Below are 13,893 nucleotides of genomic sequence, written 5' to 3' on the forward strand. Positions count from 1 at the left end.
TTGTGCACATCAAATGAAATAACACACATAAAAGTACTTAAGTTATAAAAGTGTAGTCAAATATAAAGTAGTATCATTCCAGGAGAGTTGTTGGGGCTTAAAAAATAGAGATTTGGTGATGAAATAGGGGCAAGAAACATAGACCACTCATTTGAGAAGCTCAATAGTAAAGAATGGGGAGAAATAGAATAGTAGGTAGATTTGACAATAGGATAAAGGAATGGAAACAATAAGGGAACAGAGGAGGAAGAAGGCTGAACAGTCAATAATTGAGTAACGTATTTAGTGAGTACATTTGGTATGCACAGTAGAGATTGCAGAAGTTTTATAATACAGCACAACGTTCTTGTTCTTAAGGTGCTTATAGTGAGACTGGAGAAAAAAGACTTACATTTAGAAAATAGTATTTATACTAGATCATATGACACTGGCTATAAGAGCTACAGTTATTAAGGTATAATGAGAATATACCTTATATATAATGATATTATATAATTATTATGTGTAATGGTATATCAGAATGAACTATGATAGTCTGGGGAAGCTTGAAGGATCAGTTGGACTTTGAACTGGTTGCTGGATTGGGAATAATATGGGGAGATGATTTAGATGTACTTTATAGATGAGAAGACGAGCATCCTTACAGGACATATGTGAGAATAAATCTGATGTCTGTGGGGAATAGTTAAGTGGAAAGGGTTCATGTTGCAGAATAGATTTGGGGATGCTCAAATGCTGAATGATAAAATACCCACTTTATAACATTGCAAATTACAGTATGGCTGAGTTTGTTATTCCCCAAATACATAATGGAATTACTAACTACTCTATAGCTACCATATTTCTAGATGTCTATTTCTAGGCAGAAAACTTTTACCTGAATACAAAGACAGTGTCAGTACACTTTGTACCTAGGAAGTTCAATCATCACAGTAAAAGGTTATAAATCCAGGTCCCAAAGTACTAAATCTAGATTGACTATATTATTATATAACAAGTATGGGTTTTCCCTAGATAGAATAGATAACTACTTCTATAAAGTGATGTAAAGTATAGTTACTCTCTTTTAAAAGAAGTTTTCTAGGATCTTTCACAGCATCAAAAATTCCTACCATTAAGACATTCTTTTGTACCAAGGTATTAGCTATATTAGGCCACTATTAAAGAGTTTGTTATTAAATAGAGAGGAGACTGACATATGGGGGTAAAACTCTCCCTTACATTAACAGTTTCTAATTATTAAAAAAACAATCCTATTAGCAGATTAATTAGCTGTTATCATGTACACCAAGGTTCTCAGCCCTAAGTAAAAGAGAGTCCGTATAAGACAAGTTAAATTTTAATGAAAGTATGGGAAGAGAAAAATCGAGGCGGCAGTAACAGGAGGCAGCAGCGAGAACACTGGACGCGCAAGGAAAGGATGTGGGAAGCATGGGAAGCAGAGATGGATGGATAGTGGTAGAAAGATACCAAAGTTTAATTCCTACTATGAGTTTGCCTTATAATTGATCTTTTGTTTTATATGTATGTATGAAATGAGAGTTAAATACATATGTGCATCAAGATAGTATTTAAGGTGAGTGCTGTATCATCTTTAAAGAAAAAATGTTAGGTATCTATACTAATTTTTTGAATTATGGTTTAAGTTAATTATTTAGAATTTGTATCTAAACTGGAAATATTTTCTCTTGATAGAGGTTAATGAACTTGCAAAGGCCTTACACAAAGTCACCAATGAAAAAATTGATGTTGATGATGTAAAATCTGTGTTGAAAGGCCTGGGGATTTGTTTTCCAGAGGAAGACTTACAGGAGGTGCTTGCATCCATTTCTGTTGATAGTAAGTATTTCCTTTTCTGAGTCATTTATTATGTATAAAACTTGTTTACTTTTACTCATAAATCCACAGAGCTGAGTGATTAGGAATCAAATGTAATAAGTTTAACAACATTAGATTTTATTTATTAGGCTTGGGTAAGAATTTGTTTTGGATTAAACTTATATTGAGTTATCCTAGGGAAGTATAATCTTCTCTTCTTCCTATTTCTTTGCCTCCTGAGGTTTGAATCATGGGTTCTTATTGGTCAGGAGCTGTGAAGCTGTCTCAAGACCATGAAACAAAAGCCTAAGCCTTAGTATGGTGATAACACACTACCAGTTTGATTTCCTCACAATCCTCAAAGCACTACACTGGTGTTTTTGGAATCCTGTCAGTGGGGTGTTTAGCTTACATGCAGAGCCTTGTGGTGTACTTTTTCTTCTTAAGTTCCAAGTATGACTAATAGAAAGCAAAAGATTGCACATTTCTTTTATTAATATATCTTTGCTCATAAGTATATATAGTCTTCTTGAGATATTATGATTGAGTTTGGTTTATGGTACTTATCTTCTAGTGGATAAATTGTCTTCCGTGAAAACATAGGTAGTTATAGTAGGACTTGTAATGCTGAAAAAGTAAGAGAATATCCTATCAGAGAGAAAACATACCAAAACAGTAGTCCGAATTGGTTAAGGTGTGTATAAAATCCATAAAATGCTCGTTGGTCTTCAACATAAAAGACCACAAGAGTCATCATAATCACATTCTTTTACATAGTTGGTCTGAGATGTATTTAGCAGAATCAGAGTTAGAAAATCATAGGACTATGGTTTTGAAGGTTTAGTAGGCATGCATATCTTCTGACCTCATTCTTTTGTATCTTTAGACCAAAGACCATTCATTCCTTTATGTTTCATTTTCAGATGAAGGGAAAGTGGACTTAAGAGATTGCCTGACAAGGCTGAAGCAAACGCCATATTTTACAAAAGGTTCAAGTGAGTGAGAAGTTTTTAACAATAAAAATTTTGAGGGGGATTGTTTAGTTTTGATTATATGCATTTGTACAGTTTTCTAATGCTGTAAAGCACATCATATGTATAATAGATCTACTTTGGATGAAGAATCAATAGGAGATCCCGACCTTTACTTGACTTATATTTTCTGGAATTATAGTATATTTTTCCATCACTCAAAAAGGGTAAATATACAAATTCTATCTTGATTGGGTCATCCTAGTATCCAAGTTTGTGATCCAAGATGGCTGCCATCAATTGGCAATGTCTTGGTCATTTTACTGAAATCCTGTGGGAATAAGATCAGTGTTCCCTCCTCTTTTTCTATCTTATTATCCCTTTATTAAAATGGGATTTTATCATTTTTATCATGAGAAGATTAACTATTGAAACATATAGGAACATGTTGAAACATGTTGGCTTCCTCCACGGTATTTTTCCCATTACTCCACTCCCTTAGCCATGAGATGTTGGATGTAATCTGGTTTTAATGTATTCAATTAACTGGCATCTCCATCTGCTAGAGATGTCTGTGCAACTTCTGGGTTTCCTTGAAGTTTACACTAAATGAGCCTAGGTTAGTAAATTCACAACAATTTTGGATTCCCTCAGTCTCCTTAGAGCAGCCCATATTCTTGAGATTAATTGAAATGGCTTAATTTCCTCCAGATTCTTTCCAAAACTGAAGCTGAACTAAATTCAAAAGGCCTAATTTAAGTAGGTACAAAATGAAATTGTTCTCCAGAGCCTAGGTGTTTAGGATGTGGCCAAAATGGTATGTTTTTTCGATTGACAAAATGTTTTGTCCTGAATACTTGGTTTTCTAAATGGGGCCTATAAAACTCTCCTAGGTGTGTGGTTTATAAGCAAATTTCTTACAGGGTTAATGTTTATGATATGATAGTGTTTATCATAATACAACATTTAAAAATTTTTACTTAATTGAATGAATAATTTATACATGATACTTTCACAAATAAATATTGCCTTTTTTTGGTATTGATATAGCAGTGCCAATCTTTCCATTATTTGGGGGACATTTTTGTGTGTATATGTTGGTACAAGAATCCACTGAATGAAAAAAATTGAGAATAGTCACATCAATCTGTGACCAGTTATCCAATTTTTGGCAAGAAGATTACTTTTATGCTTAGTTAACATAGATTTAATGGAATTCCTAGCTTCAGATATGATAAAGATAAGTATAAGCAGATGTTCTGAGATTTCTTTTATGTAATCATTCTTAAATCTCAAATTTAAATATCTGCAATGACTTGGTTAGCATAATGGTTAATATTCTGCTTATGAAATCAGATACCCTGGACTTAAAAATTGATTTCACATTTAGTAACTGCATATGGTTAGACAGAATAGCTTCTCTAAGGCTAGGTTTCCTTATTTATTAAATAAGGGAAATATTTAGCAACCTCACAGAATTTTGGGGGGATTAAATGAGATGGTATATGTAAAGCACTTAGCATAGTGCCTAGCAAGCTCAGATTGAATACTCAATAAGTGGTAGTAGTAGTAGTTGTTACTGTTTATTATTATTATTATTATTATTCATGGCCTGCTATTGATATTTGAGTGTTTTTTAAAACTTCGTATGTTGTATATTTTTTTGAATATAGAAATAGAAGGCCCTTTGAAAGCTCTGGTCTCCATTAGGAAAAATGTGGCCAATCCTGTTGACCTAGGCTCCATGATGAAAAATTTAGGAGTTCCATTACCCCAAGATGTGATTGAAAGAACACTGAAGACTGTGGCTCTCACAGGTGAGTATTTAATGTTTCTAAGTATTCTTTATCTTAGCTGACATGCATCTGTTTGAACTTTTCAAGATTCCTTAAAGGGTTTATCTGATTCACGGATATCCAAGGCTTTTTTCTACCTACTCTTCTGTTGAGCTCTAGTTATTTTCAATAACATCACACAAAGGAGGATCTATAGGGGATGAGTGTGTGGGTGGCTGAATGATACTCATGAATCTGTCTTTCTGATTAATATATATCTTTAACTATATTTCAAAGCCAAATCTATGAATTGTTTTTCAGTATGGAAGTTATATTATAATTACCTACCTCTTATCTCTGATCATTTACCTTTCCCATGTTCCCTAACATGCATTTTTCTTTCAGAGGATGGAACAGTAAATTTAGAAGAGTTTATGGGAAATTTGGTCAATTCAGAATTTTCATCTCTACTTGAAAGTGAGTAAGAATTTTCAGTTGAGTAGAGATAGATAATGATATGTGTGTTGTAAATCTCTTGGGAAAACCCCATATAGGCTTTTGAGATGGTCTTAAACTGATTTAACACTGGCGTAATTTTCTAATGTCTTTATTCCATACATGTCAAATGTGCAGCACAACTAAAGAAGACCGTGATCTTTAGGGAGTACTACTTACCTCTTCTGCTTAGTCTTGACTGCTATTGTCTTTCACTAAGGACCTTATGAGAAAGGACCTTATGAAGATAACAATAATATTTGTTAAAAATGACTGAACCAGCACTTGGAATTAGGCTATTTGCAAATTACTCTAATTTAACTAAAGTGTAATTGTATGATACATATTAACATATGATAAATAGTGGGTTCCTGATATGATTTATAATTCTTCATTAAGAGAATTATTGTTCAGGTTTGGATTTCTCTTCTTTTGTTATTTGAACTTTGTTTTCTTTGGTTATTTCTTTGTATGGGCTTCACCTTTTTTTCAGTCTCTCCTTATACACTAACTGAAAGTTTAATTTTAGTACAATGTTTGTTAATTATACTGTTAAGGACCCTTTTCTTCTTTGGATTTGCATAGTATTTATGTAATCTCAGGCCTCTGGGTTCTCTGATGAGCTGCCCTTTCTTACCTCTATGGTGCTGAAAAGGAAGGAATGTTTTCTATTTTGCACATTTAGGTGGGAAGAATAATTCTGACTTCAAGCCAAAACTATATTCACTTCCAAGTCACTTTATATTGTACATTTTTAAATGCCCTCTATGGTTGCAGAAGCTCCAGGTTTACTTCTTTGACCATTTCCACCTACTTTTGGATAGACAGACATGTATAGCTTTGACAAACCAAAAATATTTATGAAGAGATGTTTTGTAGAAATGCCTTATTTGGGGCAACTTCCTAATAATATACCTCAGCTGTTTTTGAGAACTGGCATTAAAAAAACCATATCAAAATTGTGCTGTATCTCCTGAAGAGATTGTCCATTATGTTATTTAGTGATGAATATGAAAAATGTCTCTTGAAATTTAATATCAGAAAAAACTTTCTCTCTCCCAAAGACCAGTGTGCTTTTTTGTCTAGATGATAACCTGAGTTCCCCTTGGTGTCTGAGCTACCAGAAAGTTCAGATGTAACTTTAATATTTGATCACTGTAACTATATTGGCTTTGTTTGTTTGTTATTTACTACCTTCTTCTCATGTGTTTTTGAATTTTTATTTCTATTTATATTTTAAATATATTATTTTTTCATTGAATAATTCCTCAAATTAGGTATAGATTATAAGGCAGCATATCAAAAACTACTACCTGTAGTTTTTGGGATATTAAATGGTATGTCATAAAAAAAGAGTTCTGTGGCTAAATTTGGAAAACACTGAAGTAGGAAACAAACAAATTTCTGTACTGCTAGACTGAGACTTTAAGTCTCATTTTACTCACTTTAACTCCACTTTAAGTGGAGTGTTCAAGTCCCTACTATTATTGTATTGCTGTCTATTTCTCCTTTTATGTCTGTTAATAATTGCTTCATATATTTAGGTGTTCCTATGTTGGGAGCATAGATATTTACAAATGTTGGATTGTTCCCTTGATCATTATGTAGTGGCCTTCTTTGTCTCTTGTTACAGGTTTTGTTTTAAAGTCTATTTTGTCTGATATGAGTATTGCTACCCCAGCTTTCTTTTCATTGCCATTTGCATGGAGTATCTTTTTCCATCCCTTCACTTCCAGTTTGTGAGTGTCTTTAGGCCTGAAGTGTGTCTCTCGTATGCAGCATATATATGGGTCTTGTTTTTTTTAATCCAATCAGCCACCCTATGCCCTTTAATTGGAGAATTTAGTCCATTGATGTTTAAAGTAGCTATTGATAAGTATGTACTTACTGCCATTTTTTTTACTTTTTTTCTTGGTGTTTTAGTAGCTCTTCTCTGTTCCTTTCTTCTTCTCTTGCTCTCTTCCTTTATGGTTTGATGGCTTTCTTTAATATTATGTTTGGGTTCTTTTCTCTCAGTTTTTTGTGTGTTTATTATAGGTTTCTGGTTTGTGATCACCATGAGGTTCATATATAAAAACTTACATATACAGCAATCTATATTAAGTTGATAGTCTCTTTAGTTTGACCTCTTTCTAATAACTGTACTCTTTTACTCCCCTCGTCTCACATTTTATGTTTTTGATATTATATCTAACCTTTTTTGTGTGTGTGTTTGTATCCATTACCCTCTTATCATGGAAATAGATAATATTTTCCTATTTGTGGTCTTCTCTTTGCCCCTTAAATAAGTCCCTTTAGCATTTCTTGTAGGACTGGTTTCTTGGTGATAAACTCCTTTAATTTTTGCTTGTCTGGGAAGCTCTTTATCTCTGCTTCCATTTGGAATGATAACCTTGACAGGTAGGGTATTCTTGGGTGTAGGTTTTTCCCTTTTAGCACTTTAAATATATCATGCCACTCTCTTCTAGCCTGTAAGGTTTCTGCAGAGAAGTCAGCTGATAGCGTTATGGGGTTTTTTTTGTATGTAACTTGTTGCCTTTCTCTTACAGCTTTTAGGATTCTCTCTTTATCTTTAATTCTGGACATTTTAATTATGATGTGTCTTGGATTTATGTTTTTTGGTGCTCTCTGTGATTCCTGTACCTGGATATCTATTTCCTTCCTTAGGTCCGGGAAGTTTTCAGCTATTATTTCTTCAAATAGATTCCCTGCCCCTTTGTCTCTCCTGTTTCCTTCTGGGACATCTATGACAAGGATGTTAGTGCACTTGATGTTGTCCCAGAGATCCCTTAGACTGTCCTCATTCTTTTTAATTCTTTTTTCTTTTTATTTGTTCAGCTTGGGTGATTTCCTCTAGTCCCTCGTCCAGCTCGCTGATCTGTTATTCTGTATCCTCTACTCTGTTTTTTAGTCCCTCTAGTGAATTTTTCATTTCCAGTATTGTATTCTTCATTTCTGATTGGTTCTTTTTTATATCTTCCATTTCTTTGTTGACATTCTCACTGAGTTCATTCATTCTTCTCCCAAGATCAATGGGCATCCTTATGACTCTTTGTTTGAACTCTCTGTCAGGTAGATAGCTCGTTTCTGTTTCATTTAGTTCCTTTTCTGGGGTTTTGTCCTGTTCCCTTACTTGGAACATATTCCTTTGCCTCCTAGTTTTGCCTCTTTCTCTGTACTTGTATCTTTGTATTAGGTAGGTCAACTATGTCTCCTGATCTTGGAGAGGTGACCTTATGTAAGTGATGCCTTATGAGGCCCAGCAGTGTGCTTCCCTCTCGTCACCAGTTCCAAATGTTCCAGGAGTGACCCCCATGTGGGCTACATGTGCCTTTCTGTTGTGGCGGGGTTACTCTTGCCATAGGTGCCCAGGGAGGCTGAGCTGTCTCCCTGGCCAGCTGGTTGTAACACTCAGCTGTGTGTGGTTGTTGTGGACCGTTCAGTCTCTTTATCAGGTATGGGAAGCCCCAGCACAGTTGGCTGCAAGGTCTAATAGCACCTTCCTGTTGCAGTCTTTCTATTAGTTGAGTAGACCCCCAGTGTGGCTGGTTGTTAGGCTCAGGGGCTTACAGTTGCTATAGGCCACCAGCTATAAGGCTCTTGTCAGCTCTCTGAGGATTGCAGCTATGTGGGGCTGACCCCAGACATGGGAGCACCCAATTGTTTCAGGCTTTGGAAGGTGGGGCTGATCCCATATGTGGCTGTTTGAGAAGCACAAGTCTTGTGCGGCTGACAAGCCCCACCACCCACAGGGCCACACACACAGTCAACATAGTCCTGCCCTGTGCATGCACCCCAACCCCCTGAAGCGGACCCAGTCACCCCATGGCAGAGGCCCCACGCACTCCACCAATGCCCCACACACTCCCCCCACTCCTCACGCATGCCCTGCCCCACACAGGTGGACCCACTCATCAGGCTGCAAAGAGTCCAGGCACGTAGCCTATGTAGGCACACAAGTTGTCTGAGGGCTTGTTGTTGGGGGGGGGGGCAGTCCCTAGGGTGGGCTGCCCATCCTGGCTGAGCTGGATTAAATCGGTGCTCTGGTGGGTGGGGCAGGCCTGGGGCTAGCAGGCTACAGGGAGAACTCCAGTGGTATCTGCCAGCATCTGTGTCAGCACACCCACACCAGGTCACAACAATTGCTGCTGCCAATGTCCCAGTCCCTGGAGAGGTCTCACCTCTCACTGAGATGCACCCAGAACCTATCAAGTGAGTCTCTTTTCACCAAAGGGCTGTGCACCTTTCTTTCTGGTAATTTTAGGTTGCTTTTTAAAATGAGTGAATTTGTGCATGGGCCCTTTAAGAGCCGGCTTTAATTTCTTTATGCCTGAGCTTTCCTGGGGGTGTTCCCCATTGTTGTTAGTAGCCAGCAAAGCCAGATATTATGACACTCATCTTGGTTGTGCTGGGTCCAAAAATTGCTTATAGCAGCAACGCTCCCTGGGTCAGGTCCCCTGCTCCTCCAGGGAAGGCTGCATTCCTTTGGATTGCTCCTGGGCAGCCGTGGAGCGGTGCAGCTTGTGAAGGTGGTGTTTTTTCTCTCCAGAAGGAATTTCTGCCTCTTCCACCTCAGTCAGGATTGTCATTTGTTGCAGGGGTTCCGCTTATCCAGTTTTCAGTTCTCTCTCAGCGGTAATTTTTCCAAGATTATTCGTAGGTCTGCTGTGTCCGTGGGAGGAGGAGTTCAGAGTCCACTTACGCCACCATCTTGACTTCTCTCTGCCTGTAAATAGAGTTTAACATCTTAGTACTTTAACCAAAAGAGCATGTGTATTATTTTAAGAGTACTCATTTTTTCATGTTTTCATGGTGTGGGGAGGGGTGATAGAAACACAACTATAGTAAAAATCATGGGAGATTGTTGATTTCTTATGCTGTGTTTCACAATTAAGAATTTTATAATGTGTTTTTGAATTTCATTGTGATCTCTGTGATTTGTACCTCCTGTTACAGCTGATGGGAGAGATGAACTTAATAAACTAATGAATGAAGCTGAAGCTGTAACAGGTAAGAAGTTGATGTAAAACTGAGATGCTAAATGCTTTTAAACATATATTTTTGCAACAGTATTTTGAATTATGTAACCATTGCCTTGTAACTCCTGCCACTTTATTTATTAACTAATAAAAATATTTTTTCTAATGAACTACTTTGACTTTGAATTTCAATGTTTTTGAAATAAAACTATACTGCTGTTTCTTCACAGAAGTCTTCCCTTCTGCAGAGGTTTTACCAATAGTATGCTTCACTTCGTCACGCTTTGGAAATATGAAACCTAAGTTTCATAATAAAAATAGTAATGCATAAAAAATAATAATGACTACTATTTAGTGGGCACTTTATGTGTACCAGGCACTGTGTTAAGTGCTTTACATACATTAACTAGTTTATTAATATATCTATGATGTAGATACTATTATAATCTTCATTTTATAGGTAGGGAACAAGAGGCTTAGAGGGTAAATATCAAGATAAAATGTATGTATTTTTTCTTCAGATTTCACCTTTATATTTATAGACAACCAGCATTAGAATTCAAGAGAAAAAAATTCTACCTGTTAGAATCATCAGTGTTACTGATATATAATATAATTTCAGTGAACACTTATAAAACTACATGCTATGTTGATCTGGCCTAGAATTGTAAGAGGGTTACCAGAGCATGACTCTATTTTAGACTGTGTAATTAATTGGAGATGTCTCATATCTTTGTTCTCATCTGTAGTTGAATTAGAGTGTACTATATAAGCATGAGCAGTATTTTTCTTACATTGAAACTGTTAAATAATTCTTAAATGTCTTTCTGGGATCTTTTCCTAACTTTTCAAAAGAAAGAAAATTGACTCCAGTGACTTTCGAAATATTCAGGGAAACATGGCAATTAAACTCACAGATAAGGAAAATGTTCAGCTACTGAAAACTTTGCCAGTGGATAAAAAACATATCCCTTCAAGGGAGTTTTGTTTTTTGGCTTGTGTATGATAATTTTTAGATATATACCTAACTGATAAAATATTTTGAGAAAAATGTTAGCTAGACATAACTATCTTGAAAGAGAAAACTATTTTATGTTTTAGTTTTTAGTATATTGACGCTAGCAAACCATTCACTCACAGGTTTTGCCATCAGGATTAAACAATATCTCATGGTATTCTCAAATCACTGATAGTCCTAAAGTCTAAATATAGAAAGACAGAAATAAGTCTGAGAAGAACAGAAGGAGAAAGTAGGAAAGTAGTCAGAAAGTGAAAAAACATTAAAGAAATAGGTGTGTGTATGTAGAAGGATCAAATTTAACACAGTACAAACTGAGGTGTGCAATAAACGTGGTGTTCTTTATTTTTTCTAACTGACCTCATTTCCCTCTCAATCCCCATCCTATCCTGGCTGTGAGTGGGTTGGAGGATGTTGGAAGGTAAAGTGGGCAAGACTTAAATTGGCCAATGAAAGGTAACCTAGTTTCTTCTGGTTTAAAATAAAAAGTCTCTTTTTGGTTGACCCAGTTTATTTTGGGAAATTCTCAGTTTTTCAAGCCTTTCCCTCACTTCCGCTCAGAAAGGCATCCCAGTGTAAGGGAAAGCTTGGATGTCCTCCTCGTGGTAGAGGAGGGCAGCCAGACCTTGTGTTGTCCTCTGGGTTCTTGATCGCCTCCTTAACAATGTCTCATATTTCATGAGTCCTGAGCATCTTGGTGACCTCTCCTGCTGAAGTCCACTGCTTGAGAAACTTGTGGTCTATTTTCTTAGCAAAGTCAAAGTTCTATGATCCTTTCTTTACTAACTTGGCTAAGCCTTAGCACTCACTAGTGATGAGGTCCTCTGAGTCTCAGTCAAATAGTCTCTCAGTCCCCAGACTGTACTGTCTACTTCATAGCCTCTGCTAGGGATCATATTTCTCTTTGACTTGGTGTCCCATGGCAGACCCACTGGCCTCCATCTCTGAGACACCTTCCATATTACTCACTGGGAATACATCTTCCATAACTGAATATCTTCCATATCATACAAAAGCCTAAGGGAGCAGAGGGTTAGCCTATTTGCAGCCCTCTCTCTGCCTAAACACATTATGTTACAATATCTATTCTGGTGACAATGGCATGCTGTCTGGGCACTCTTTGAGGTGATACATCACAGAGTTCCAAATAGGAAACATGATGCAAGTTCTCCTTGATTTTTTATACCCCTACTCACATCCCACCAATATATCTAGAGTTTTTCTTCTATCTTACCTCCTCTCAAGGTTTGACTTGGAGGGGGGAATTAGGAGTGGAGATAGGGGGTAGGCAGCAGACAGCAAGAACACTTAAAACTTCTTTCTCTATAAAGAGAAATAAATAGATAGATAGATAAAAAGATATATCTTTATCTCTATTTCTCCTCCCAGTTAGACTTTCTTAAACCATGAAGTAGACATTTCCCTTCCTCTTCTTATCAAACAGGATGTGGGAAGGAAGAGGAAAAGGAGCTTCCCTATGTCATCCTTTGGCTTTTCAACCCTCTAGTTTACAATAAAACTAAATGTCAGATCTTCAAGTTTGCTTTGTAAAGGTAGCTTTAGAAAATTAGAAATACTTTCTTTTTTTCCCCTCTGAGGAATATAATTCTATGGCTGAATAGGGAAAGGTTTCATGGAAGAAAGGGAATATGAAAAAGAAAAATACATAATACAATTTAAAATGTTATACCTGTACAATATATTTCAGCATGACAGAATGTCACTAACAATTGCTTCAAGGGTGAAAAGATTTTCACCTAGCTTCCATATCTTTATGGAGATAGATATTCCTAATCTATAAGGTAAATCAGAAAAGTCCTTATTTATGAAACTGTTTTATGAATTCCATTTCTCTTTTTCTGTGAGTTGAATTTTGCCTTATCTTTAGCTAATGGGAAGGTATATCAGAGTGAAAGCTGGTTTGAAACCTTTCAAAGGTAAGATGGATGATGAATTAGCAAATAATTCGCAATTTATCTCCTATTATCTTATTTCCTAATCATTTGATAAGGAATCCTGCTACTCTCCAACATATGGATCCAATATAATTTAAATTATTTTATCTTGGCATAATGTTTTATATTTTTGGTTTATTTATATTGGTCATATTGATATTAATTTTAATGAACTTTCCTAGAGAAGAGACATAATTTATTCTTGCAGGTTAATTGTGAAATGCAGGACAAGACAATTTTAGTCTATTAATGGACCTCTTTAAACACTTAAATATCCTTGGCCTCTTTTTATGGTGAAATTGATAACCATTATACATAGGAATTAATATTTATTATATTTTGACTCATTTCAATTTCCTCATGTCTCTTTCTTTTGTAGGGTTGCAAGTTGATGTTCACAACCTTGACACTATTCTTGGAAACATGGCAATCAAATTTACAGCTGAGGATCTTAATGATCTAACCATAAATCTACCAGTTGATAGTAAGTGACTTAGATATCATTGTGCCCTCATGAGAATTTTGAATTTGAAGCTGATATATATATATATTTTTAAGGAAGATTGGCCCTGAGCTATCATCTGTTGCCAATCTTCCTCTTTTTCTTTTTTCTCCCCAAAGTCCCAGTACATAGTTGTATATCCTAGTTGTAGGTCCTTCTAGTTCTTCTCTGTGGGACACCTCCTCAGCATGGCTTGATGAGAAGTGAGTAGGTCTGCACCCAGGATCCGAACCGCCAAACCCAGGGCCGCCAAAGCAGAACGCATGAACTTAACTGCTTTGCCACCAGGCCGGCCCAAGGCTGATATTTTTGATAGTACTTATTTGGTAAATAAGAATGATTTTTTTCTCTTAATATATTAATCTGAAGTTGGTACTCTT

The 13,893-nt window shown here is 36.2% G+C and overlaps 1 protein-coding gene across 1 annotated transcript in view; it reads left to right on the top strand.

Annotated features, from left to right (window-relative positions):
* Positions 1 to 13,893, top strand: part of EFCAB13 (EF-hand calcium binding domain 13) — a 331,371-nt gene that overhangs the window by 140,207 nt on the left and 177,271 nt on the right. The window contains 6 exon segments of the mRNA XM_058561286.1: positions 1,696 to 1,839; positions 2,742 to 2,813; positions 4,463 to 4,606; positions 4,970 to 5,041; positions 10,016 to 10,069; positions 13,391 to 13,495. Coding sequence (XP_058417269.1) covers positions 1,696 to 1,839; positions 2,742 to 2,813; positions 4,463 to 4,606; positions 4,970 to 5,041; positions 10,016 to 10,069; positions 13,391 to 13,495 — 591 coding nt within the window.

The sequence above is a fragment of the Diceros bicornis genome, chromosome 18, assembly GCF_020826845.1.
Source record: "Diceros bicornis minor isolate mBicDic1 chromosome 18, mDicBic1.mat.cur, whole genome shotgun sequence".
Classification (NCBI taxonomy): domain Eukaryota; kingdom Metazoa; phylum Chordata; class Mammalia; order Perissodactyla; family Rhinocerotidae; genus Diceros; species Diceros bicornis.